The 25424-nt window shown below is 39.0% G+C and overlaps 1 protein-coding gene across 3 annotated transcripts; it reads right to left on the bottom strand.

Annotated features, from left to right (window-relative positions):
• Positions 1 to 448: 448 nt before the first annotated feature.
• LOC139452355 (transmembrane protein 180-like) lies at positions 449 to 25202 on the bottom strand. Of its 3 annotated transcripts, none has more exons than XR_011652360.1 (8): positions 25065 to 25202; positions 15116 to 15876; positions 14400 to 14502; positions 10325 to 10421; positions 9645 to 9816; positions 7700 to 7893; positions 2399 to 7102; positions 449 to 2329 (listed from the first exon to the last, which is right to left on the bottom strand). XR_011652360.1 is itself a non-coding variant. In XM_071233810.1 (7 exons), the coding sequence occupies exons 2-7, from the start codon at positions 15823 to 15825 to the stop codon at positions 6867 to 6869; spliced, it is 1512 nt and encodes a 503-aa protein (XP_071089911.1). In that variant the 5' UTR covers positions 15826 to 15876; positions 25065 to 25202; the 3' UTR covers positions 449 to 6866. The 3 variants fall into 3 exon arrangements, 1 of the variants encoding a protein (XP_071089911.1); XR_011652361.1 differs by lacking the exon at positions 25065 to 25202 and adding an exon at positions 17356 to 17440; XM_071233810.1 differs by having other exon boundaries at positions 449 to 7102.
• Positions 25203 to 25424: the final 222 nt, after the last annotated feature.

Below are 25424 nucleotides of genomic sequence, written 5' to 3'. Positions count from 1 at the left end.
TGAGTGGTGTCAAACATTACAGAGTACCATAACACGCAATCAACCAGGTCAATAAACCTTCCCATCAAAATTAGTAGCAACAATAGAGTGCTGAGATAAATAATATATCTTTATTCAAATTTTAAAGTCACTGTTATTACATAAATGTACTGATAACTGGACACTGAGAATCAGTAATAATGACCAAGACCACATGGTCTATGAGACTGATCAATCTTCTAACAATGTACGAAAACAATACACTGGTTAAGACACATCAAGGTAGGTTGGTCATATTTTTAATGGAGTGTTCGGGCCCAAAGGAATCACGCCTCAAGTTTCTTTCCCATTTCTGTAGAGAAACTAACCATTCAGTACACTTCAATTTGTTGAATGAGCAAAAGCTTTGCTACGAATGATTTTTAAAAGATTGAAATTCAAAGAGATTTATGACCTTGTCACCATAATATGAGACATGTTGTACATATCGCTTTAATAAATATAATGTCTTAATGCTGTAAAATGAAGTTATGAGAAATATTATTGAACATTTTTAGGATGTATGAATGTTCACAACATGGATATATATTGCATTGAGTAGGTCTTCCATTTAAATAAAAAAAAATTTAGTAAATAATTCATAAATTTCACAAATTTAATCTAAAGAAACATACATATTATTCATAACTGTACAAAAGCATTGCACTTTCACTTCATTCATGCACATGTGTAATAAAATAAATATGAATCAACTACAAGAATATATTCTTCTATAAATCCTGAAAATAGGACGATATAAAGAATAAACTGTTCAGTAGAAGCATATCAAAACAATGTCAACAGTTGGATCAGGGAGATTAATAAAAATCTGAAATACAGTCGAGCCTTGTTACCATCAACCTGAGGGTGTCAATGACCTTGAAAACTGGCATCTCCAAAAACAGACTTTGAAAATAAGATTAGGTGATACCAATCAGCATTTAAAGCTCATTTGTGAGCAGCTTTGACTTAAGACCAGTGGGTATGCTGCTTTTATCAATATTCCAGCAATATCACAGTGCAGTTGGGAAGTAAAACACAAATATGGACTTAACACATTGCACCAATATTGTGAATCGAACCCTGGTCTATGGTACGAAGAATGAATTCCTTAAACCCTCAAAAACTCTTTGCTACCCATATGCCTCTGAAAACAGTAATCTTAATAACATCACAAGAGTTCTGCTAACTGAAACTTGTGATACAGGTATAATGAAAAATAAGGCAAATTTATGAACATAGCATGGCAAGTGAGTGAGTGAGTTAGATTTAATGCTGCTTTCAGTCATATTCCGACAATATGGCTGTGGGGGACACCTCAGATGGGCATAACACATTGCACCCATGTAGGGAATCAAACATGGGATTTCAGTATGGCAAGCAAACGCTTTAACACCTGGGCTACCCACCTCCCACACAGACACTTCATGTCTACAAAAACGGGAAAGTATATGGTGTGTCAGCCCTGAAAATATATTTGGGGGTACATACAGAATTATGGTCCCTGTTGATTGTCTGGTCGGCATATATGCTAGCTGAACTAACAGGGTCAGGACACTGATATATCTCAGTTAACAGGGTTCTACTGTTGAAAATACAGTAACAGAGTTTGATACATCAGAGGTGGAGGTAAAGAGGTTCAAGTGTATGTATCAACACATTATTCATCTCACACCTTCATCAACTCACCTACACCTACACAGGGTCAGGACACTGATATATCTCAGTGAACAGGGTTTCTACTGTTGAAAATACAGTAACAGAGATTGATACATCAGAGTTGGAGGTAAAGAGGTTCAAGTGTATGTATCAACACATTATTCATCTCACACCTTCATCAACTCACCTACACCTACACAGGGTCAGGACACTGATATATCTCAGTGAACAGGGTTCTACTGTTGAAAATACAGTAACAGAGATTGATACATCAGAGTTGGAGTGAGTGAGTGAGTGAGTGAGTTGGGTTTAACGCCGCTTTTAACAGTATTCCAGTTGTATCATGGCGTGTCAGCTTAATGTGGGAGGAAAGCCCGAAGTGATGCAGGTCTCAGACGTTTACCACTTCGGTGAAACCCACGAGCACGGGTATGGTGCTGACAAACCTAGAAACATAATCGGGGCGAACCGGGATTCGAACCCACAATCATAGGTTTCTGGCGTGCCCAAGGGACGCAACTCTGCACAGAGAACCATGGCGCCTTAGATGACTAGGCCACCCTTGCCCCCCATCAGAGTTGGAGGTAAAGAGGTTCAAGTGTATCAACACATTATTCATCTCACACCTCCATCCACTCACCTACACCTACACCTACATATGAGTGAGTGAATATTGCTTAACGCCGCATCAGCAATTTTGCAGCTATTCGCGGCGATACACCTACATACCACAGAAAAGAACAAATATGTACAGTGGGCAGTTGTCTGCTGACACAAGTCATTTTGTCTAATGTTAAAGCTATCCTATGGGGTGATTGTATCAGGTTAAGTTGCATCTCTGTCATGATGACCATCATGGCACGACTGGTCCCCCAGTCTCAGGAACAACACTCGTACATCTCTTCTCACTACCATACACTCATCAACAAATGATCTTTTCTTGATTTTACAGTTCCTGGGCTTAAATCTCCAGTTATATTTTTCAAAGAGTCAAAGAGTAAAAAATGCTTTATTTTGTTGAAAATATGCAATTTATTTGTTTGTATATATTTTTTTTTCTCCATATATTATTTGGGAAATAAACTTCTAATCATCCCGGCAACATATTTCTAGACATGCTAAATAGCATATTGACCAAGAAATCTGTAAAGCAAATAAATTGGTCTGGCCATACTTTACATATATCACATTAATAGATGCTTCACACATATCAAAAGTCACAACTATTAGATGTAAGATGCAAAGATTGTTTCAAGTTAATGAACACACACCTGTACAGAGAATATTTCTACCTATAAATTGTTATCATTACCAATAAGGAAAGTGTTGTATATCATGCACAGTCTCGAGGAAAGACTTGCTGCAGTACATCAATATCGTATTGCTCGAGTACAGTTGTGAGAGATAACAGCAGAACAAACAAGTCCATTCATGACCTTACAGGTGAGTAGACACTGTTGCTCTATCACCCTTTATCACCCAATTCATCATGTTCATGTGATTTGCATATCACTGAAAACCTGATAAACAGTAGAAGTATTAATGCTTAGTCTTACATTATTGCACTGAATGCAATGTTAAAATACAATGTTAAAATACTTCTTAATTAAAAAATATACATTTGAACAGAATAATGATTTTTATTCCAAATTTGCCCGCCAAGGGTCTGAAGTCTAGAATCTTAGATAAATCATCTCTCTGATGCAGATCCAAATCACCAGCTTCAACTACTCAGTGTCCTGTTTAAGCTGAAAACAGTTCTATATACATAGCCTGCAAATCTATGAAAAATTGTCTATTATACATGTGGTTTGTTTGTTTTTTTTGAGGCATTTTGTAATCTGTTCTTTTGTTGTAAGGAGGTGAACTGACTATCTGACTGAACAAATATGTGGCAATATTTTGAGATCTCATAAATGTCCTTCATTTGACTCAACAAAGGTGGAAACCATGCATCATTGGAACTTGTGAGACAGATACCAGCAAAATAACATTGTCATTTTATAAATCATCTGACAGACATCAATCTCCATATAAAAATATAACCTACAGGTTCTCCCCTTTCTCAGAGGTTGACACAATATGATTGTCAGCTGACCTTTGATCACAGAAGCAGAAGGCCACAGAACAAAAAAATAAAGTGTTTCAAGACACTGACATGGCCATCAACAAAGGACAGAGAAGAGGACGGGGTGTCAAATGTTCCCTTTTAAAGGACGAGGTATCTAATTGTACTGTTTCAAATGACAAAGGCTCACTGAAAATGTCAATTTGAAAGTTACAGAAAACTTTGAACTATTGGTATGAAAATTATGCAACATGTTCAAAAGACTGACCTCAAGCCTTTTTTTCTTACATGTTCAGGTTTTGGACTTTTGACAAGTTCAAATACATAAGAATGGCTATTTGTTTCACTGTGAGGAGGTCTGTGACCCAAAATGATATTTTTACCAAAGGTTTGGACTGTCTTCATCAACATATTTTATGAAAATCAACTTGGGTCAAAGACCAACTCATGTTCAAATGTTAGAGAGACACTTCCTGAAAATTAGTCTTTATGACACATTTCAGTCTTACTCCACATTTGATGATGTTCAGTCTAAAAAATGCCAATGTTAAAGAGAGAGATTCTCATTGCACTGAATACATCTGATAACTTTCATAAAAAAATTCTAAAAAGTTTGCTCTGAATAATTATGCCGATCCTGTGGGACAAATACATCCCTCATACCCGTCCTTTGGAGAATTAGTAAGTAACATTATGAAGAGAGTTCTCATGTCTTTAACACTGATGAGTCATCTGTTTTCCAGGGTCCACAAAGTGTTCGTAGCGTTACACGCTATCGAAACTATATAGTTTATCATAGGCTTATGAACATTGTAGTGCTACAAACACTGTGCGGATAGTGCCCTCGGTCTTTGGTATAGGAACAGTATTAACAAGAACACCAAGGAAACACACACATTCCACATCACGATGAGGACTTTGGAATTCACTGCTAATCACAATCATTTTATGCATGTATCAAATTCAGTCATTCAAAGCACCAAAGACAAATTAACATCATTAGAACGGAAACATATTTCACAACATAACAAATATTCTTAACAATTAATACTTAAGAATTAGAGGAAGGTATCTTTACCTTGTTACAATGTTGATATTTTAAGGGTTTTAAAGAATGAACATTCGGATATTTCCTATATAAAGGAACACTACAAGATGTGGATTTAGAGTTATCTCCCTTGTACTGCACCACATACACAGGTACACACATCTACGGCACTAAAGGTAAGGCTCTTCATCATACTATGAAAAATCAAGGAGATGGACATGAAATGCATTTGTCAGTATGAACATGGTCATAATACTAACCTAATGAAATTCACTGACACAATGTCAAGTCATGCTGCAGCCCAGTAGCGCTGTGTCAGAAACATTTCAACACTGGCGCAGTAACATGGCTTCTATATTGCTTTCTGCCAACATGAGATGGTTAACTCTGATACGGTATCTCTCTGCATTAAGATCTGATAACCCCTGCCATAGCAGGTTGGGTCAGGTGAACAGAGAGCGAACTTTGAGCGGCCAATCAAAATGAGAATCAATTGGGTTCTTGAGCCAATCTAAATGAGAATGTGTGGATACTTGAGCCAATTAGATGTCAGTTTCCTGAAAGGTAGCATCTTTATTTCTTTACCACATCAATTCAGAAATTGATTTGGACAAAGATCAGGGTGGCACAAAGAATACAAGTAGTCCTTCAATAGTTGTCCTGTTTGGCTATAGATGCCACGGTTCTCTGAAACCACAGGGCGCATAGCCACAGCAATATAAAGGCACAGCCTTAAATATTTACATATGGAACTAGCCTTTTCAGTTTGTTTTTGAGATACAGAAATCAGAAATGCCAGTCAGAATCATTCCTACAATTGTACCAAGAATTTACCAGCCTCAACGCTGAATGGTTGATTAGAAGGTTCACTTGACACAACCTACAAAGGAAAGGTTGTCAGATCTTCACAGAGAGGTAGGTATCATCTCGGAGTAGAAGATGTGAGTTTAATGTGACTTGCTTTCCTCAAGGCTTCAACAGGGCATCTGGCAAGATAATGTACGCCAACTGTCCAGTAGTATTTGTGGGTACCAACATACATATCCCTGTCCAGAAAACATACAAACAAATAACAGATTCAGACAGATAGATCTTTCACCATATCTTAACATTAAAATCTCCCATGTTTCTCGACTAAAATGTGTTTCCTGGACTGAAGGTTTCTATCACAGATATCCCACACAGTCAACTGGTTGAGGGTCACATGACTCGGGACGTAGTCCTGCAGGAAGAGATCACCGATAATTCCTTGATGCATGACAATTTTTCTCTGAATATTGCCGAGACCAACAGCAATGATCCTGCTCTGTACGAATAAACATATGACACAAGTGTTCCAAATTATAAGGATCACCAAGTCCTTGAGGTTTGAGGCTATTGCTGGTTCATCTCAGGACCCTATCATCTTCTCAGTTGGATCATGTCAAGGACCTATGACCATGCATATTTCAAACACTGGTTACGATTTCATCTTCACGGATTTACACTGCCCTAATATGCTCACAAACATAGGCATACAACATTCTCTATATTACATCACAATTCTTCTCCCTTCGAAAACACTAGAAGAGCAACTCCTGTCTCTGTCATTTTACTGACTTCCACCTAAGCATAAGAAGGTATAGCATAAAAATAGTCAACTTGGTGGAACCACTACAACAAATAGAATTGGATATTTCTGAAATGGCTCGGGTGATGTTCACAAGCATTTGGGACTTTTGTGAGATTTGGTCAGGTTCAGGAGATGTCCCCGTCACATGGTTTGATTTTCAGGTGAAAAGAACATAGGCATAACATTACAAGGAAGGATCTTTGTCCAAGGTAGGTGTAGTTGTACAAGCATATGGAAAGGTTTGTATTTTTGAAGATTTCGATCTGTATCATGTGAATGGGACGAGTCTTCTTGAAGGGTAACAGGCAACCGACACTCACTCCAAACGCTGGATGCTCCCTCCTAACACTGGACACTCCCTCCTAACACTGGACGCTCCTTCCTAACACTGGACGCTCCCTCCTAACACTGGACGCTCCCTCTACACATTGAACGCTCCTTCTACCCACTGAACACTTGCTCTACACATGGGAGCCACTATATGCTCCTTCTCTGAGTGACTTGATCTGCGCAAGACGGCGTCCATGGAGTGAGAACTGTGTCCACACAAGCAGCTGGGATGCTGCACAGATGATGGGGACGTAGACAAGGAGCTGGAAGCAGCCCTGGCGATGAAGGGCCCTGGTTCCCGCGTCCATGTCGTGGTAATTCAGCTTGATGGAACCTGCCTCTTTGCCTGACTGGAATATGTCATGACCTGTGTGGGAAAAGATTTAAACACTGATAACAAAATAATAGTTTCATGTTTCTTACATGAACGTGTATGGTATTAACGCAATATTTATGAAAACTGAGATTGCACTTATTTCATGGCATATTTGTATGTTGTTACCTATGGACCAGGTAATTTCAAAACCTCAGACGCTCCAACAGTATGGCACTCACACTTTGAAGCTTCATACTCCAATGCACTCGCACAAAGTGGAAGGCAATTCTTTAATAAACTTCAATTCTGGTTACATAGTAATTTTACATCATTGGTCTTAAAAGCTTTCAGGAATTAGGAAGTGGGACATGCCAACGGAAAATATAGTATATGAAACATGAGACATATCGCCTTGGTTTTATCTCAGGTGTGCCATAAAGAATGCAAAAAAGACAAGAATGCCTTCAAAGTTACCAAAAGATGGTAAGTTCAAAGCCATGCATATGCCAGAACAGCATTTCCCTGTACAGAATTGATCATAAATATCTGCATGGTATGTCAGATACCCATTTATTACTTGGATAGAAACTGTTATTGAACTTTATGGATACATGTAGTTCCTTCTAGTGTTATTCCTCTGTCTCCTACCTGTCTGCATACTGAGTATCCATGTTCCTATAAGAGGGGCCAACGTCTGTCCTGGCTTGGACACCAGTGCAGCTGTACCGAACATGAGCGCTGCAACCGGCTGGCGTCGACTGTGGATGACATAGTCCTCATCTACCAGGTCACTAATCACCAGGTTCAGCAGCCGACAGGTGCCCTCGGTGAACACCCGGTTACTGCGAGCAGAAAGATCATCGGTCAGTGAATGAACACCCTCTGTATCGCCAAGGCTCGTATTTTGCTAAACCTTGGTCTGTTAGACCGAGTGGCATAGCAATTCAGTATAGGAGAATGTCCAAATCTCGTGATTATTTTCGCACATGAAGCTTGTTCGAGGCCATTAGGCCGAGAACAAGTTTCACGTGCAAAAATAATCGCGAGATTGAGGACTTTCTCCTACTTAAAACAAAGTTCGATCAAGTTAATGCCTGAAACTAATGTTCAAGGGATGTTCACTATACTATGCTAGACTATGGGAGGGTGACTGCTCTTGTTTAACTATGGGAGGGGAACCTTTCAAGGTAGACTATGGGACGATTTAGTACCCATACTCAAACTATTGGAGTATTAGCAAATTGATCACATCTATCCAACTGTCATTAAAATTCATGCAACTTCGTTTTAAAATTGGTTAATGAAAACAAAGGGCAATTAATCTAAGATTGCGAGAACCACGGGAATGGATCCAGGGATTAGTGTAGGATGACCGAAATGCAAGCACTAGCGATATAAAGCATGGTGATTGAATGATGTTTAATGCAAGCCAGCAATATTCCAGACACATGATAGCATTTAAGTGATCAAGTCTGGACCAGGCAAACCAGTGATTGAGAGCATGAGCACCTACCCACACTTTTGGGGTACGATGACACTTCAATTTATTCAGCCTAGGCAAATAACCAATCCCCATTTTATTCAGTTTTTATACCAAGGATAAGAAAGAGATAAACTGAATAAGATATCTCGTAGAGATGAAATGTATCAGAGTAAGAGATGGGATTAAGGAGATTGTACTTTTTTCAAACACTTCTATACATTTTCTAAATGTGTGTTTTTCAGCCAAAACCATCTTTCAAAGCTAGTTTTTGAATGTTAGTGAGCAAGGCAGGCAGTGACCTAAATCTCAAGCTGCTGTCAGACATTACAATGAACCCCACCATAAGACAAGACTTTTTGTTTCTTGGTTTATCACTTGTTCTGGGTAAAAAAAACGACATTGCACATATCAATTCATTCTTCAAAATTATATGAATATTGTGCCATTAATGAGCAGTGTTTGTATAACCTGATTATGGTTAACTATATTTTAACTTTTTTGCTAAGAATCAGTGGGTCAGTAACTACAGATGATTATGGCATTGCAACCAGTGTAAGAATTAGTCCCCAAAGCTCACTGGCCTTGGGGGCTTGTTAACAAATAATTTTGCAAGCCCTCAACATAGTTTACAAGCCCTACTTTATTGCTACATCTTACATATTTTGTGTTAACCTGAATGTACTTTGTGTGTTTTGATACCATCACACGAAACAACGTTGAAGCTGTTTGGTGCTCTACGTTTGTCTGGGACGGGTAACTCGGGTCGGGTGGGTCCTGAGTAGGACTCATACATGTTTGATACATGTATTTAAATAGTTTTGGCCAGGGCTGCAGTAAAACAATTCCCAATCAGACAGTTTGTTCCCAACCATGAGACCTACAATGGGTACCCGGGTAGGGTCAGGTAATAGGGGGTCGGGTACCCGGGTAGTAAATATGGACTCATCCCAGCCCTAAATAATTGATGATTTGTAAAATGAATATGCATTGACTTAAATTTTCAACTGGACAGTCAGGCCAGCTTAACGGAAATGTTACTAGCCCAATTTAGAAGTCACTGGCATTTGGCAGGCGGGCAGGCAGCTGTTTCGAACCCTGACTGCAACTTACCTTGCAATATAGACACACAACAGCCATATCTGTGACGGACCCGCCACCAACATGATGATACTCAGTGTCAGCTTCACGACAAACAGGAAGTTGATGACCGAGTACACACCAAACCTCCGACACAGCTGAAGGAAGTAGAGGTTGTTGATGTGTGGCGCTACAAACGAGATACCTGCAGCAGAGAGAAGCATGTGTTACATTCGTTACAATTAGGGATGTCTGCTAAATATTATCTGGTGGTGGATAATAGCACTTAAAAGACATACGTGTGTGCTGGCCTGCCTGTACAACTCCGGATTTCTGGCGCAGTTTAACATGAATACCCCACTCAAACACAGTATACTGACTCCGAGATGACCAGTCCTTGTTTCATCCCCTTAATGCCAAGCGATAGGCAGGTTAACAACAAGTACCATCTCTTAATGTTTTTTGGTGTGATCCTTGCTACTTGTCAAAAGAATCCCTGAGGCACTAGCACAAACATAATAAGCCCCATCTGTACCCTGTGAAACCTTGTTGATTTGAACAGTACCAGTCCAAGGGAAATCATCCAGAGTTCAAAATCATAAATCAAGTGTATGGAATAATGTTACATGTAAAGGCTCCCATCAAGATGATCCAGAAGATGGATTAACAGGGTCCAGATTAACAAGGTTTCACTGTTCAGCTATTTCTCTCACCTATAAGAAAGGAGCCGGTGCTGGGGCTGATGGCATCTCCCAGCAGGTTCTCCAGGAACAGGGGGAAGAAGTTGCTGTTGAAGTGACAGTGAAAAACCTGAAACAGTGAGTAAGAACTTGAGTGGGTGGGTGAGCTGAGGTGAAATTGGGTTTAGCGTCGCGTCCAAGATTATTGAACTTATATTGTGACATGCATGCACGTGTGTGTGGCTGCTTGTACTAGTCCGGACTGATGCGGATTTATAGTGCTAGCTCACTGAGACACCATGCCACAGTCTAACATGAATACCCCACTCAGACACAGTATACTGACGCCAAGCCAACCAGTATTTGTTTAAGCCCCTTAATGCCGAGCGCCAGACAGGGTAACAACAAGGACCATCTTTTAACGTCTTTTGGTATGACGCGGCCGGGGATCAAACCCCGGACCTTCCGTTCTCCGGGCGGAAGATCTACCACTAGACCACGGAGGCGTGAGTGAGTGCGTGAGTGAGTGAGTGAGTGAGTGAGTGAGTGAGTGAGTGAGTGAGTGAGTGAGACAGACATACAACTCATTTCACTTTGTGGGTATGTCTGTACCGGAAGTGAGCTGAGAAGATCTTGATAACTAGGCTTCAAACAAAGAGATGTCCTAAACCAGCTATTACTTCTAACAGGTTGCTGGCAACTCCGTTTTAAGAATCCCCACAACACAAACATTAAATAAAATTGACCCTCACTTTATTGTCAAATGGCTGGAATTAATTCTAGCACAAAATATATAGTATATGGTACCTAGTTAGCATACAGAACTCTGTATCCCAAAATTCTGTCAGTGTCAATGTTAAAGTATAACCAGTTCTTTAGATAAAACATACATGTATCAAGTCCCAATTTTCATCCTGGAAATACATGTGTATATAATCTACCATAATACCAAGTACCTGTTCCATACTATTTTCTGTCAGTATGACTATGAGTGCAGTTCCTAACCTAGCATACATTATCTTGTAAAATTCCTTTGCACCTACAGAGCACCAGATAAGCTGCTAATATGCATCAGATTTGCAGAAATATGCAGTAAAATAAAATCCAAGCGTATCAAATACGCAACGAACATTACAGATACACTACAAAAATAAAACTTGTGGGTATCATCAAAATATTGTGAAGTAACCCTGCGTATTTGATTAACAAATCAGCAACTTATTTTGAAATTATATCCCGTCAACCTTGCCAAACTCCACGATGACAGTTACATCATGATCATTTGCCATCACACATTTTTATGGAAGTATCGTGGTAATTTTGAGTACTATAAAGCTCTCGAACCCATACGACACCAGTTTGCAGGGACTAGATGAATAGTGTTTTTAAATATTTAACTTAAATACCCACATGTGTAAAAACTAGTGGGTAAAAGAAATTTGAATACCCAGATAGAATTACTGATACCAAATGATCTTAAAATGCATGGGTAAAATACCCACAACACCAAAAGCTTATCTGGAGCTCTGCACCTACATATTATATGTTGTGTTGCTCGGCTACTGCCCCCGGCTGTCACAGCTGCAAAACAGTCAGCCCTCCTGATGGCCTGTCATACTTGAAACAGCCTATATATCATCACTTGTGGAAGATGACAGGGGCACATTTGTTAAACCGGCTTTGTGAATGCATTAGAGCCATATAAAAAGGTTTAAAATGTCTTTTTTCAACATAAGAAATGGAAAACAACTTAAGGTTTATTGCATTAGCGACATTACGATGTAGATTCTTTCACCATTCTCAAGCTGTAGTGACTAATGTACAACCTAGTGATGAGAGGTATATAGTATATAAAAACTTAACAGTTTTCGTCCACTAGTCCAGCGTTAGAACTAAACTGAAAAGCTTTACTAGCCCAGACGAAGATAAAATGCTCTTGTAATGTTAAAACAATGGGGAAATTTGGACTAGCCCGCTGGAATTACCAATCGCCCCGGGCTAGCAGGCTAGTGTCAATTTCTAACCCTGTAGTCCTTATAATGATAACATATAGCAAAACCCTTAAAAGGGGAAAATTTCTACTAGTCCTTATGATACCTTTACCATTGGGCAGTTTGGCAAGGACTATAGGACTAGTGCCAATTTCTAACCCTGTATACATGACATGCTGTGACAGCAGCACATAAATATTAACAACTACAGGCAATTGATTAAAAATATCAGATGGATAACTGATAACAAAGAGCTCACAGACAATTGGATGAAGTCAGATGTACAATAAGGATTAAGGATTAATAAACCATAAGTATTTATCCATAAAATTGTAATCTCACCCTCAATATATTAATGTCATGTTTATTTTTAATCTCACTCTCAATATGTTAATGTCATTTGTAGTTTAATCTCACCCTAAACTGGTTATTGTAAGTTTATTTGTTTAATCTCACCCTCAACATGTTAAAGTCATTTGTAGTTTAATCTCACCCTAAACTGGCTATTGTCAGTTTATATGTTTAATCTCACCCTCAACATGTTAATGTCAAGTTACATTTTTAATCTCACCTCACATGTTAATGTCATGTAGTTTTAATCTCACCCTTATTATATAAATGTCATGTTGTACATGAATTAGCAATCTCCCCCCTCAATATGCTAATGTTGTTCTATGTTTTTAATAATCAGAGAGTACTTAGCATTTAGAATCAAGAATGTGCTTCACCAACACCATGGGGGAATCAAACCTGGTCCTAAGGCACAACAGGCCAACACCTTAACCACTAGGCCAACCACCACCCCTCTGGACTCATGAAAGTCATAAATACAGCATGGCCTGAGTATATCATGTATATACATGATATACCAGAGAGATGCCATCTTAAAAACGTCAAGAGTGTTTACCAACAAAACAGTCTGGCATAGCCCACAAAAAATAATCTCCCTTCCCCAAACAACAAACAATGTATTGTGTGTTTTTCTCCAGTCCAAACATATTGTAGTAGTGGGCTTTCCCTCACCTCCTCTCACAAGGAGACAAATCGGGTTTGGTGGGTCAAGCAGGGAGCAGGGAAAATACAACCACAAAAAAACAGGGTATTCCTAGCCTAACAACAGCATGTGAACACCCATCTTCCCGAGGCAAGTGAGTTAACTGACTACAAAAGTCCAGTTTCCACCCTTGCCGAACTAGGCTGGTATTATGGAGTTAGATTTTGGCTGGACTAACAAGAGCATAGTCCAATCAAAATCGCGCACCGAAATTGAAATCCGGTTCGTAAAGTGTCATGCAGATTTCGGTCGACTGCAGGATTTGCAAAGCATGTGCTCCGCCAACTCGTTGTCAGCAGATATTTTCATGTTTTTAATCAAGGTGCTCACATGATTTGATGCACTTCGCGATGTAAGACTCGTTTTATCACAATATAGATCTTGATTATCGATCAGTTCGTCTTGACAGGGCGCCACCATTTTGTTTGAAGCAAATGCAAGTGATACGAGAAGTGGAATCTGATTGGTCAATAGGAGAGGCATAGAAAGGACATTACTCGTAATAGCCACTGGTGGCGCTACGATCGAGCCCAGGAATTCCAGCCTAGTTCGGCAAGGGTGGAAACTGGACTTATAAAGTCAGTTAACTCTCTTGCCTCGGGAAGATGGTGAACACCCAACTTGGACAATCTGTATTAAACAACAAGGAATGATACAGGCCTTTTTGGGACAATAGCGTCTGAACAAAACAAATAACCATGTTTTTTAGAAAAGTTCTTTCGGATGACACACTAAAACCACTTTGCAATTACAGCCACTGTACCCCACCCAAGTCTTGGTTTGTTGTTTAACGCCGCACTCAGCAATATTCCAGCTTTATGACGGCGGTCTGTAAATAATCGAGTCTGGACCAGACAATCCAGTGATTGATATCATGAGCATCGATCCAGGCAATTGGGATCGATGACCGTGCATCAACCAAGTCAGCAAGTCTGACCACCCGATCCCGTTAGTCGTCTTTTACGACAAGCATAGTCGACTGTTACGACAAGCATGGGTTGCTGAAGACCTGTTCTACCCCGGATCTTCACGGGTCAAATAATCATCACAAGAAGCTGCTTACCTGTATCAAATTCATTGCAGCGAACCATAAAAAGTTTTTCTGTGAGAGTAGCTGTGATATAAAGGACTTGGTGGGTGCACCTCCAGGAAGGTCAAGGTCTTTGCTGCAAAACCAAAATTTACAATTTTTCTATTTTCTGATGAAACTGGAGCCTGAAAGATAAACATGCAGTAAACTATGGTTATAACAAACTCAGAGGGACCACTAATTTTTGTTTGTTTTATAACGCATTTCTACAAAAATATACAGTAAATGTCTGGGACCACAATAACAGTTTGTTATATCTGTTAGTTCATTATAAGTGTGTTCGTCATAAATGTAGTTAACTGTAGTTTACATTTATTCTTATCTGTCAAAATGTTTTATCTTGGCTGGGCAAGAAAATTGAAGACTGATATGGATCATGGTATCAACCACTTGGTTGTCAGGCCATGCTCCGATTGTTTACATGTCAATGACGTCAGTCACTCTATCATGTGTTTTGATAAGTTCAATTTGTGACATAAATGGCAGCATTGTGTCCTGGGGTCCTTGTGGTTAGCCACTGAATTGTTGGAATCTAGTGACCCCCTAAATCCGTAAAATTTAAAATCAGAGATGACTAGGACCACTTGACTCTTATTCGTAATTTAAAATATTGCACAGACAGCTACTTCCCCTTTCCCAAATCCTGGATTCAGTTTCAAATCCAGAAAAAATAGAAACAAAAGACTCACATTTCCTTTGATATGACCTCTTCATCTTCCTCCTTGTGCTTTTTTATGTAATAGTTTTTCAGTAGACTTGAGCTTAACAAAAATCCCACAAATGAGACACAAGCGAGTATAAAACAGAAAGTCCGAAAAGATGACAAATTATCCTTATTCCAAAAAGCGTAGGACAAAAACACAGATGCTGATCCCATGGCAGAAAAAATTGAGCACCTTGAGTTTAAACTAGTCCGAACATCTGCCGAAACGGATAAATCGGCTAAAAGGGCGGAATGATGCAGGTCCAGCATGGTCAGGAAGCCATCATACAGACACAAGCACACCACAAACTGTAGCCAGGGGTAAGCCCATGGGATCCAAAACGCAATAAACGATATCGCAAAAAGTGGACCGTTGATTTGTATAGCATTGAATCTTCTCATGACTATTTCATACTGTGATGATGTTTTCGCTGAAGTATTCAAATACTGGCGATCGCTGAGCCAGCCAAATAGGGGGTCATTGAGAGAGTTCCACACCAGGAAAATTGCCTCGCCGACCCAAAAGGAGTATTTGTCGATCTTGTAGACGGAAACGAACATGTCAACATGGTAGAGGAGGAAGATATTATGGAGTATAGCCATGAAGAAAGCCATGGAGCCATAGCAGATGTCGGGGGGGAGCTGGATACCCATGACTGTCCTTCTTAGCAGTGTCACTGAGTATTTGACGATCATCCACGGTATGGTCACCCTGCTGTCAGTGATGTTGATCTTCAAGACGGAGATCTGGAAAGTGATGTGAAAAGTGTTACTACTACATACTTCTCAAGATACAATATAACTGATATCATATCCTAATGATGATGTCACACTAGTGATGTTGCAGTAGATACTGAGGTTGGTTGGTTAGTTGTTTGTTGATTAGTTAGTTGTTTGTTTTCAACACAGAGCTGGCTAAGATTCCTGTAGGTTTAACCATGCTAAATTTGAAACAAAACAAACATGCAGATTGAACATTGTTGCATTCCATCATAATACTTTGCTCGCATATATGTCAGGCATTGAGAGTGTGTAGCATCGCTACTTCGTAACATAAATTTGCATCCCTAAAGAAAAACAAACTTCCTACACAGAACATTGCTATTATTATGTCACACCACTCATTGTTACACAGGATCCGTGAAGATCGGGGGTAGAATAGGTCTTCAGCAACCCATGCTTGCCGTAAAAGGCGACTAACTGGATTGGCTGGTTTGTTGTTTAATGCCGCTCTGAGCAATATTCCAGCTATATGACGGCGATCTGTCAATAATCAAGTCTTGACCAGACAATCCAGTAAATTGACATCATGAGCATTGATCCACGTGATTGGGATATGATGACATGCATCAACCAAGTCAGCGAGCCTGACCACCCAATCCCAATAGTCGCCTTTTCATAATATGACAAGCATAGTCACTTTTTACGGCAAGCATGGGTTGCTGAAAACCTTTTCTTCCCCGGATCTTCAAGGGTCTAGGAATTCACTGGTGTAGAACTGTACACAACCATAGGTCATTGTGCAAAGTTATAGAGAAATATATCAACCATAACAATAACATGGTTCAAGTCAGAGAAATCACTCAGATCTAATGATTCCGGATTTCTCCATTACATAACATACTACTCTAGATATGTCAGTGTTGCTCATGATATCAACCACTGGTTTGTCTAGTCAAAACTAACATTGCCACCAGTGGGGCAGGATACCCTCACATTTTAGTGAACATCTGGTGTCATCACTATAAATTATGATTCATAAACCCATGCTCATGATACAGTCAGAATTATACAATCAACTCTCCTTTTAGCAGAAATTTGTTATGAATATGGAAATGGTTTGTCAGTTTTATTTACAGGCTGCTGTCATATAGCTGAAACATTGCTGAGGGCACATTAAACCAAAACGAAACATATATGTATACATGACTTTTCAAGACGACAGAAATGTAACAATTTGTGAAATAATTAAGACTTTGTTTTTCAAATATAGTGATCCCTCGTATATTTAATTTAAATAACAGTGAGCTAGCGATAATGACTTTACAGTGCTTTGTCACTTGAACCTTTTCATACCTTTTTACTAGTAAAGCCTCTCCTCTCCATAATGTATTTCCACTCAAACCTACTCCAAACCAACACATGCACACCACCAAATGAATCACTGAGTCTCTTCTAACTAATCCTGTTTTGCCCATAAACACACCAGCAGAAAATACCACTCACCTATATCATGCAGACATCTCAATGGCATGCTCATAATCAGCCTAATTATCTTATTATTAGACAAATAAGTAACTGAATCCAAGAGGCTACCATCAGGTCTACAAGGAATCAATACTGTGAGTGAGTGTGACCTTTCACAGCACTGAGTTTGCAAGTTACAGATAAGCCACATGCATTATGTAAACACAGCATATTGATCATGCAGTGTATGTGTTCCGTGTGATGACAGCTTGACACTAACATCATGATGATCATGGTGACATGGCAGGAAATAATCTCTTGTGTCATTATGGTGACAGATCATGTGGACTTCGCAAATACATGGGCAACAGCTAAACTTGAGTTTCAGATATCATATCTTCAACAAACAAAAAATGGGGGATTCATCCCGGAAGTTTCATCTCAACCTTGACCTTTAACATTGGGGTCATGAGAAGGTCATCTTTGACTTTCGTGCTTAACTTCGAACACTGAATTTAATTTATCAGAACACCACTAACTGCTACACAAAAACAATAAGTTACCTGCGTACATAACCTGCAAAAATAATCTACAAATGCTGCCCACAACTCTTGTAATAACCTATCCACTAATAAAGCACTGTCTTATTACCTGAGGGGCGGTCGGGTAGCCTAGTGGTTAAAGCGTTCGCTCATCATGCCGAAAACCTGGGTTCGATTCCCGACATGGGTACAATGTGTGAAGCCCATTTCTGGTTTCACCCGCCGTGATATTGCTGGAATATTGCTAAATGCGGCGTAAAACCATACTCACTCACTCACTCACTCAAGATTATTACCTGACCTACTTTAAGGAGAAATTCTGTGACTAGAACAGAATCAATTTGTCCACATGCTTCCATGGGGGTCTATCTGTTTGGCTGTGCCTATACATGCATATGTGTTAGTTCTGTAATCTTATCTGATATCTAAATTTGGGCTGACACAATTTACTTAGGGCATGTTGAGCATTACTTTGTGTAATATAAAATTGTTTCTGTATCCAATTACACAGAAATATACTACAAATGTACAGGATAAATTTGAGTTGAAGAACATTTCCCAATCTGATTTGTTTGGAGAACCAGGCCAAACTTGACTACAATGGCTAGTGACTTTATTGTCAGTATACAGTGTTATCATATGGACTGTTATCTTACCTTGCCATAAGATACTTGTTTCTGATTTCTTACTGAAAGGTCAAATTTTCCTATGTACCCTCTTGACATAAGGTAAAAATTTATATACCCTGCTGGAAAATGACAAACTTTATACCAATGTTAAAAAAATGATGAGAGCATGTTATCTTGAACTGACCTGAACACCCATCAAATGCAAATTAAGCGAATACAACCAAGCATATTCGATTGTCAAGCTCCTCACAGTGATAGTCCGTTCACGGAGCTCTCTATACTGTCGCCACCAGTCAAAACTCCCCACTGTGATAGGTGGCCACAACCATGCCTGGAGTTAAACTTGCAACCGACTGACCGTTATGTTTACATTACAAACAAGTGATGACTGCCGTGACGCCGAATATTCTTCCCCTGCTAAATTATTTTCTTTCTTTGTCAGTTTTAATTTCTGTTTCATTATAATTATCATGTAATTGGTATAGTAAGAATGTAAGGAAGAGGTTGGTTGATTTTCCATTCTTCTGCAATCTTGACCCAGTCTGATCAAACAACCAATAAGTTCAATTCATCTGGGAAATATGGTCAGTTGTAAACCTTTTCAATATTCACTATGATTGCATTTCCAAAGTCATAAACAAAAGTATAAACATTATAACAAAGAGCCCAAATTTCAAGATTCTTGTAATGGTCGCGCTCACACTGGTGGCAGCGATGTTACCGAGAGAGTAACAAAGGTGTCATGCACTGGGAAGGAGCTTGATTCAATTGTAATGCAAGGGGGATAACTCTGGATGTGTTTACTATTGTAATTTAAGAGCTACCTCCTTGCAAATTGTCTCCCTTTATCGTAAGTGTCTGGCCCATACACAAACTGTGGACTTCCTTTTTTAAGTTCGTTCTACATTGACATGGCAAAATAATGACAGATGGTCATTTATGGAATTAATATAGCCTCTTGTTGTTTGTTATTCTCTTGAAAATGTTTTGTCATAAACTGTAAATGTCTCATTTAACTCGTCAATCAAGACTTTTGTTACTTGCCCAGCGTGTAATCCTTTGCCCTTCAGAGCACCACCCCTGAAGATCAGGGGTAGAATTATAGGTCTTCAGCAACCCATGCTTGTCGTAAAAGGCAACTAACGGGATCAGGTGGTCAGACTCGCTGAATTGGTTGATACATGTCATCAATCCCAGCTGCGTGGATCAATGCTCATGATATTAACCACTGGATTGTCGGATCCAAACTCAATTATTTACAGACCACCGACATATAGCTGAAATATTGCTGAGTGCGGCGTTAAACAACAAATCAAGCAACCAACCCTTCTGAACACAGAGAACTCCAAGACATAGCGGTACGTGTTCCTGGTATTGAAATGATAGCTTAAGTTACTCCAGGGATTCTCTAGGCTGGCTGAGGTCCGATGTTAAGCATGCAGCAAATATCAATACAAATTCCCAAATTGGAACTGAAACAATTTCCAAATAATTTTGTTGTAGTTATAATTAAATGTTAAGGCTTTGTACATGTTGTAGTCACGACTATAATTTAACATGCAACCCAACCAATAAACATGATTTAGAAGAAGGGGCCTTAAGTCTTACATTTAATTCCTAATAATTGCACTGAATGCAATGCTAACTTACAATGTCAACAGCGCTAGAAACTAACATTTTTACTCCACAAGTCCTTACAATGATAACATAAAGCAAAACCCTTAAAAATGCCAAATTTCTACTAGTCCTTATGATTCCCTAACTATTGGGCTGTTTGGCCAGGACTACAGGACTAGTGCCAATTACTAACACTGGTCAATATCTCTGAATTTAAGAAAAGAACTAAAAATATCCTAATTGTGAATATATAACAACCTTCCAAAGGCAATTAGTTTGAAAACCAAAATCAATCCCTGTTACTCCAGAGAATTGATCAGGCTTAGGCTTCAGGCAAGTCATCAATGCGGAGCAGTGTATGTAGTTTCAAGCATCTGCAATCTACCATCGTGAAGACCCTAGGGACATTATGTGTGGCCAGTCAACCAGCACATGTTAACAGCCATAATCGCAAACAGTGCTACATGAACACAACTAATCAACATACACCCTACAGAAGGAGGCCCTTCAGGACATACAAACACTATCATATACACACAATTACAGCAGTAATCATGGCAATGAGGTCACACTATTGATTAATTGAAAATAATCTGTGTATTGCACATATCAATACAGTATTCCCGCTGGATTTTTAAACTGCCAGTCCCGGTGCACTGGCAACTTTAAAAAAAACCAGTGCCCCTTAAGTTTGGTCAGTCCCAACTTTCAACAATATTATTTTAAAAAGTCATGTATCAATATCATGTTCAATGCAATGACATCACCTCTGAAGCAACTTTATCTACATGTCATTCACACAAAGTTCTGTCACAATTTTCTCTTTTTTTAAATATTTCGAGACTAAGTCGCTACAAATATATATTTAACCTCGAAGCAAAGCAAAATGTTATTTCTTTGCACGACAAATAGACAAACGGAAACACTGATGGTAACAGACAAGCTGACTCCAATCGGAATAAAATACTTTTTGAATATCGCTGATGTTTTGTTCAACAACAAAGATTTATAAGGTACATGTACTTCGTTTGCCAGACCACAGGGACTGGCAGTCACATGAGTTACCGGCCGAAGCTAACAATCAGCTAACACTATCACATCTCAAGCCTGAATGGATGGTAATAAAAGCTATAATGCTCCCATGACTCCATGGGAGAATGGGGTCATGGGAGATAAGATGTTGATTTCTTCAGATTTTGTCAGCTTTAACAATGTTATCAATAAAAGGTTCTCCTAATGACTTACTGTAACCAGATACAGAACATGTCTAAAACTGTTGACACTACTAGCCTGAAGATGGCTTCCAGCATCATTTTCAGTAGCACTAAGTGTAATATGGAGTATTATTAGTATTAGCTGAGCTACTTAGACCAAACAGAATCTTACTATACCCTGGCTTCAGGCTAGTGGCTAAAGTGGCAGAGGGAGGTGAGGGGGGATTGTATTGATCAAATTTGCCAAGATGCAGAGAGAACATTTTTTAACCACAATTAATTCATCCTTGTTCATTTTTTACATTTTACGCTCATGAATTAATAAAATCTACTGGTCTTGTTCTACTATCGATAGCAGCCCCCTTATAGTTTTGAAACAGCATATCTCAAAACGTTTTTGACTCCAAAAGGTCATAAGTCACAACGTGAACAAATAGAAGAAAACACCATGTAACTCAGGCCTCAGATTCCTGTTACATGAAATAGCATGCATCCATGATAACCAAGGTTTTTTTTGTTTGATCAATGATGTTAACGCCGCACTCACCAATATTCCATCTTTATCACGGTGGTCTGGAAATAATCGAGTCTGGACCAGACAATCCAGTGATTGACATCATGCGCATCGATCCACGCAATTGTGATACGATGACATGCATCAACCAAGTCAGCGAGCCTTTTACAGCAAGCATGGGTTGCTGAAGACCTATCCCATCCCGGATCTTCAAGGGTCAATAACCAGGTCAAAACATAAAGGGTGTCATAGTATAGGCCATAGATGTATTTATATAAAACCCAGATTCAATGTCATAGAAAGATTGGAAGGTGTGTGCATATGGTGAATATTGCCTTCACAAGATGTAGCCAGCCACTAGGAAAATAGGGTTAGTCACCATTTGTTATAATATCCAGAGTTAGAAATTGGCACAAGTCCTGTATTCCTTGCCAAACTGACCGGTAGTTATCATAAGGACAAGTAGAAATTTGCCCTTTTTAAGGGTTTTGCCATATGCTATAATTTAAGGACTAGTAGACTAAAACTGTTAGTTTCTACCACTGATATCCTACTTGTCCACAGCTCCTTTGTGGACTTGTGATAGATGTAATACCTAGACTTGAGGTGAAAACAACTAGTCTCTCAAGATTTTTAGTAGTCTCAAACAAACATTTTGTTTGAGTGTGTAACCAGGGTTTGATTGCCAACATGAGGGCAATTAATGCAACTATTTCTTGATGTCTTTGTCATGACCCCAACAGATGGTGAGTGGGTTGGGTATTAAGCTTTTCTGGCAATATTCCAGCTATATCACAGGACACCGGGACAAATGGCTTCACACGGTGTACCCCCGTGGGGAATCAAACCCAGGGTTAGAAACTAACAGTTTTTGTCCACTAGTCCTTATAATGATAACATATAGCAAAACCCTTTAAATGGGCCAATTTCTACTAGTCCTTAGGATACCTTTACTATTGGGCAGTTGGGTAAGGACAACAGGACTAGTGCCAATTTCTAACGCTGCAAACCTGGTCTTCGGTATGACGAGCGACACTGTAGAAACAGGGCTAAAACCACAATAACTTATTCACCTTCAATTAATTCACCCAGTTAGCACATACCAAAGATACAAGTGTATGTAAGCCTACATCAAGTAATTAAAGTACTGAAACAGGGTTTATATATTATTAATATTTTCACTAGTCTACAAATATGATCTGACACAGAGTGGTAATCCACAAGAAATTCTTTCTGAATTTAACCAGTCACAGACTAGCAAACATACATCCGGTTGCAGACCCCAGATCACAGGATTGGCTTCTTGAAAATCTTACCAGTCCTTGTCAAAAGTTGCCAGTCCAACATTTTATGCACATCTATTTCTGTTGTCTATTACTTCGAACATGAATTAGGGTAGTTTAGTTTTTGTACACAATAGACATCATGGCGATATGTATTACTTATTCACAGAAAAAAACGACTGTCCACAGGACAGGTTGACTTTGTATTTCACCCATCCTTTGAGAAATTATCCCGTCACGGAAGGTAGTATACATGCTATTATTTGTATCTCTAGGTACATGTTAAGTTAAGATTAGAACCCTGTGAACAAGGATTACCTGAATAAAACAGAGGCAATGTGTCAATTACACATGATGGTTATTACACTGTCTAGCCCCAGACCCTGGACACGAGACTATGTAGACCATTAGACCATTGATGTAAAGACATTCTTCAGCACAGAGGTAATTATTGACTGTTTGATTGACAGACATCATAAAAGGTGTGGGAGCAGACGAACAAAGTGGCATGATAACGACTTGACATGTTGCTAAGATTTCCACCTGAGTCGCGTCTAAACCAGCACTTCATGTACTCCTCAGTTCAACTCATATGGGCTACTATCTGTCTATTGAAGACAGAAAGCTTTATCACTAATATCAATGAGAGAGGAATCCCCATTCCTACTGAATGTACCCTATTGATTTAATGCTAATATTAGGGTACACATTTAAGCCTATACACTGATATTCATAAAACAATTAAGCTAGAAACAAACACAGACAGAAAGCTTTATCAATGAGAGAGGAATCCCCATTCCTACTGAATGTACCCTCTTGTCTTAATGTCAATACCATATTCGACATAATAAGCGCACAGGGCGCTCTCAAAATTAGAAATAGGGGGCTCTTATTAGAACGTTATTTTGGTGAAAAAGATAAATTTTGTGGTTTATGCTGACAGCCTGAAATGTTTATGTACGACAGATAAAATTTTCCAGAATTAAATGCCCATAACTAAGGGTGCATATAACACAGGAGTGCGTATTATACGCGAATAAATAAGTCTTGTGTACATTGATCAATCGGAAGGGTTGCTCATTGGGATTGTTTACTAGCCAATATCTTAGCGAATGTTGCCGTGGGCGCTTATTAGAGCGGGGCGCTTATTACGTCGAATACGGTATTAGGGTACACATTTAAGCCTATACACTGATATTCATAAAACAATTGAGCTAGAAACAAACACAGACAGAAAGCTTTATATATGAGAGAGGAATCCCCATTCCTACTGAATGTACCCTATTGACTTAATGCTAATATTAGGGTACACATTTAAGCCTATACACTGATATTCATAAAACAATTGAGCTAGAAACAAACAAACAAACAAAGCAGGGTTCAAGGGTGTTCAATTCAACTTGCTATAACTGCCAGTTGATCCTAACCTAGAGTAAAGAGCCCAAATTTTCAAGATTTTTAATACCTTTTTTAGTTCAAATAGAAACTATGAAATGCATATCATGGAACAGTTCTGATGTCAGAAAGAACATTTTAACTTCAGTTAAACAAACATAGATTTCAACTCATTAACTTAAATGTCATTTGTCCCACCCTAACCTCAAAACAACCTTTCAGTTTCAATCTGTGTTAAATCAAACTGACTCAAATAAAAACATCCTCATAGATCTAAGGTTTCCAGCTTGGCATATTCATCGCATTCACATAAAGTACATTAAATAAATACATATATGGGTGTATACAGTGACCCAGATATAACAGCGTAAACAGGTGTGCAAGGGAGTCAGTATGTGCTCAACAAACAACCCCACCATCAACGACGCCAGCTTGACAACTTTTGTCGCCGATAACCCATCAATGCATCATCCGAATTCAATGCAAGCAGACGTCACGTTTCCGGCATTCGAGTTTGTCTTATCGCCGTTAAACATTATCTAAAATATACAGACCTCTCCATCCCACAAGTTACAAATCCTTAGGACATCTCACATATCGGGGACCGTCTGCTAACTAACATGCTGCTGAAATTGCTCGCAAGCCATGCTTCGTGATTGCTGTTTGGACAACACCGCTTCTTCCTCACTCAGACACGCCCAATGCGCTTACCTCCCCTTACGGCTTGCGATAATTAGAGTTAATTCCCCCTGTTTGATTTGTCCTTTTAAAGTAAAGGCTGATGTATTCGAATAAGGAATGTATAAGAATTATTTTTCATAGTTCATTTAACCATATCGTTTATTGATATGTGTTACTGAATATTGGTTGAAACGATATTTATTTATTTCACATTTTATGCCATAATATGGTCT

Source organism: Haliotis cracherodii, unplaced genomic scaffold (assembly GCF_022045235.1).
Source record: "Haliotis cracherodii isolate W230 unplaced genomic scaffold, xgHalCrac1.p SCAF_9, whole genome shotgun sequence".
Classification (NCBI taxonomy): Eukaryota; Metazoa; Mollusca; class Gastropoda; order Lepetellida; family Haliotidae; genus Haliotis; species Haliotis cracherodii.
The sequence above is the reverse complement of the archived record's forward strand: the minus strand, read 5'-3'. Positions and strand labels throughout refer to the sequence as shown.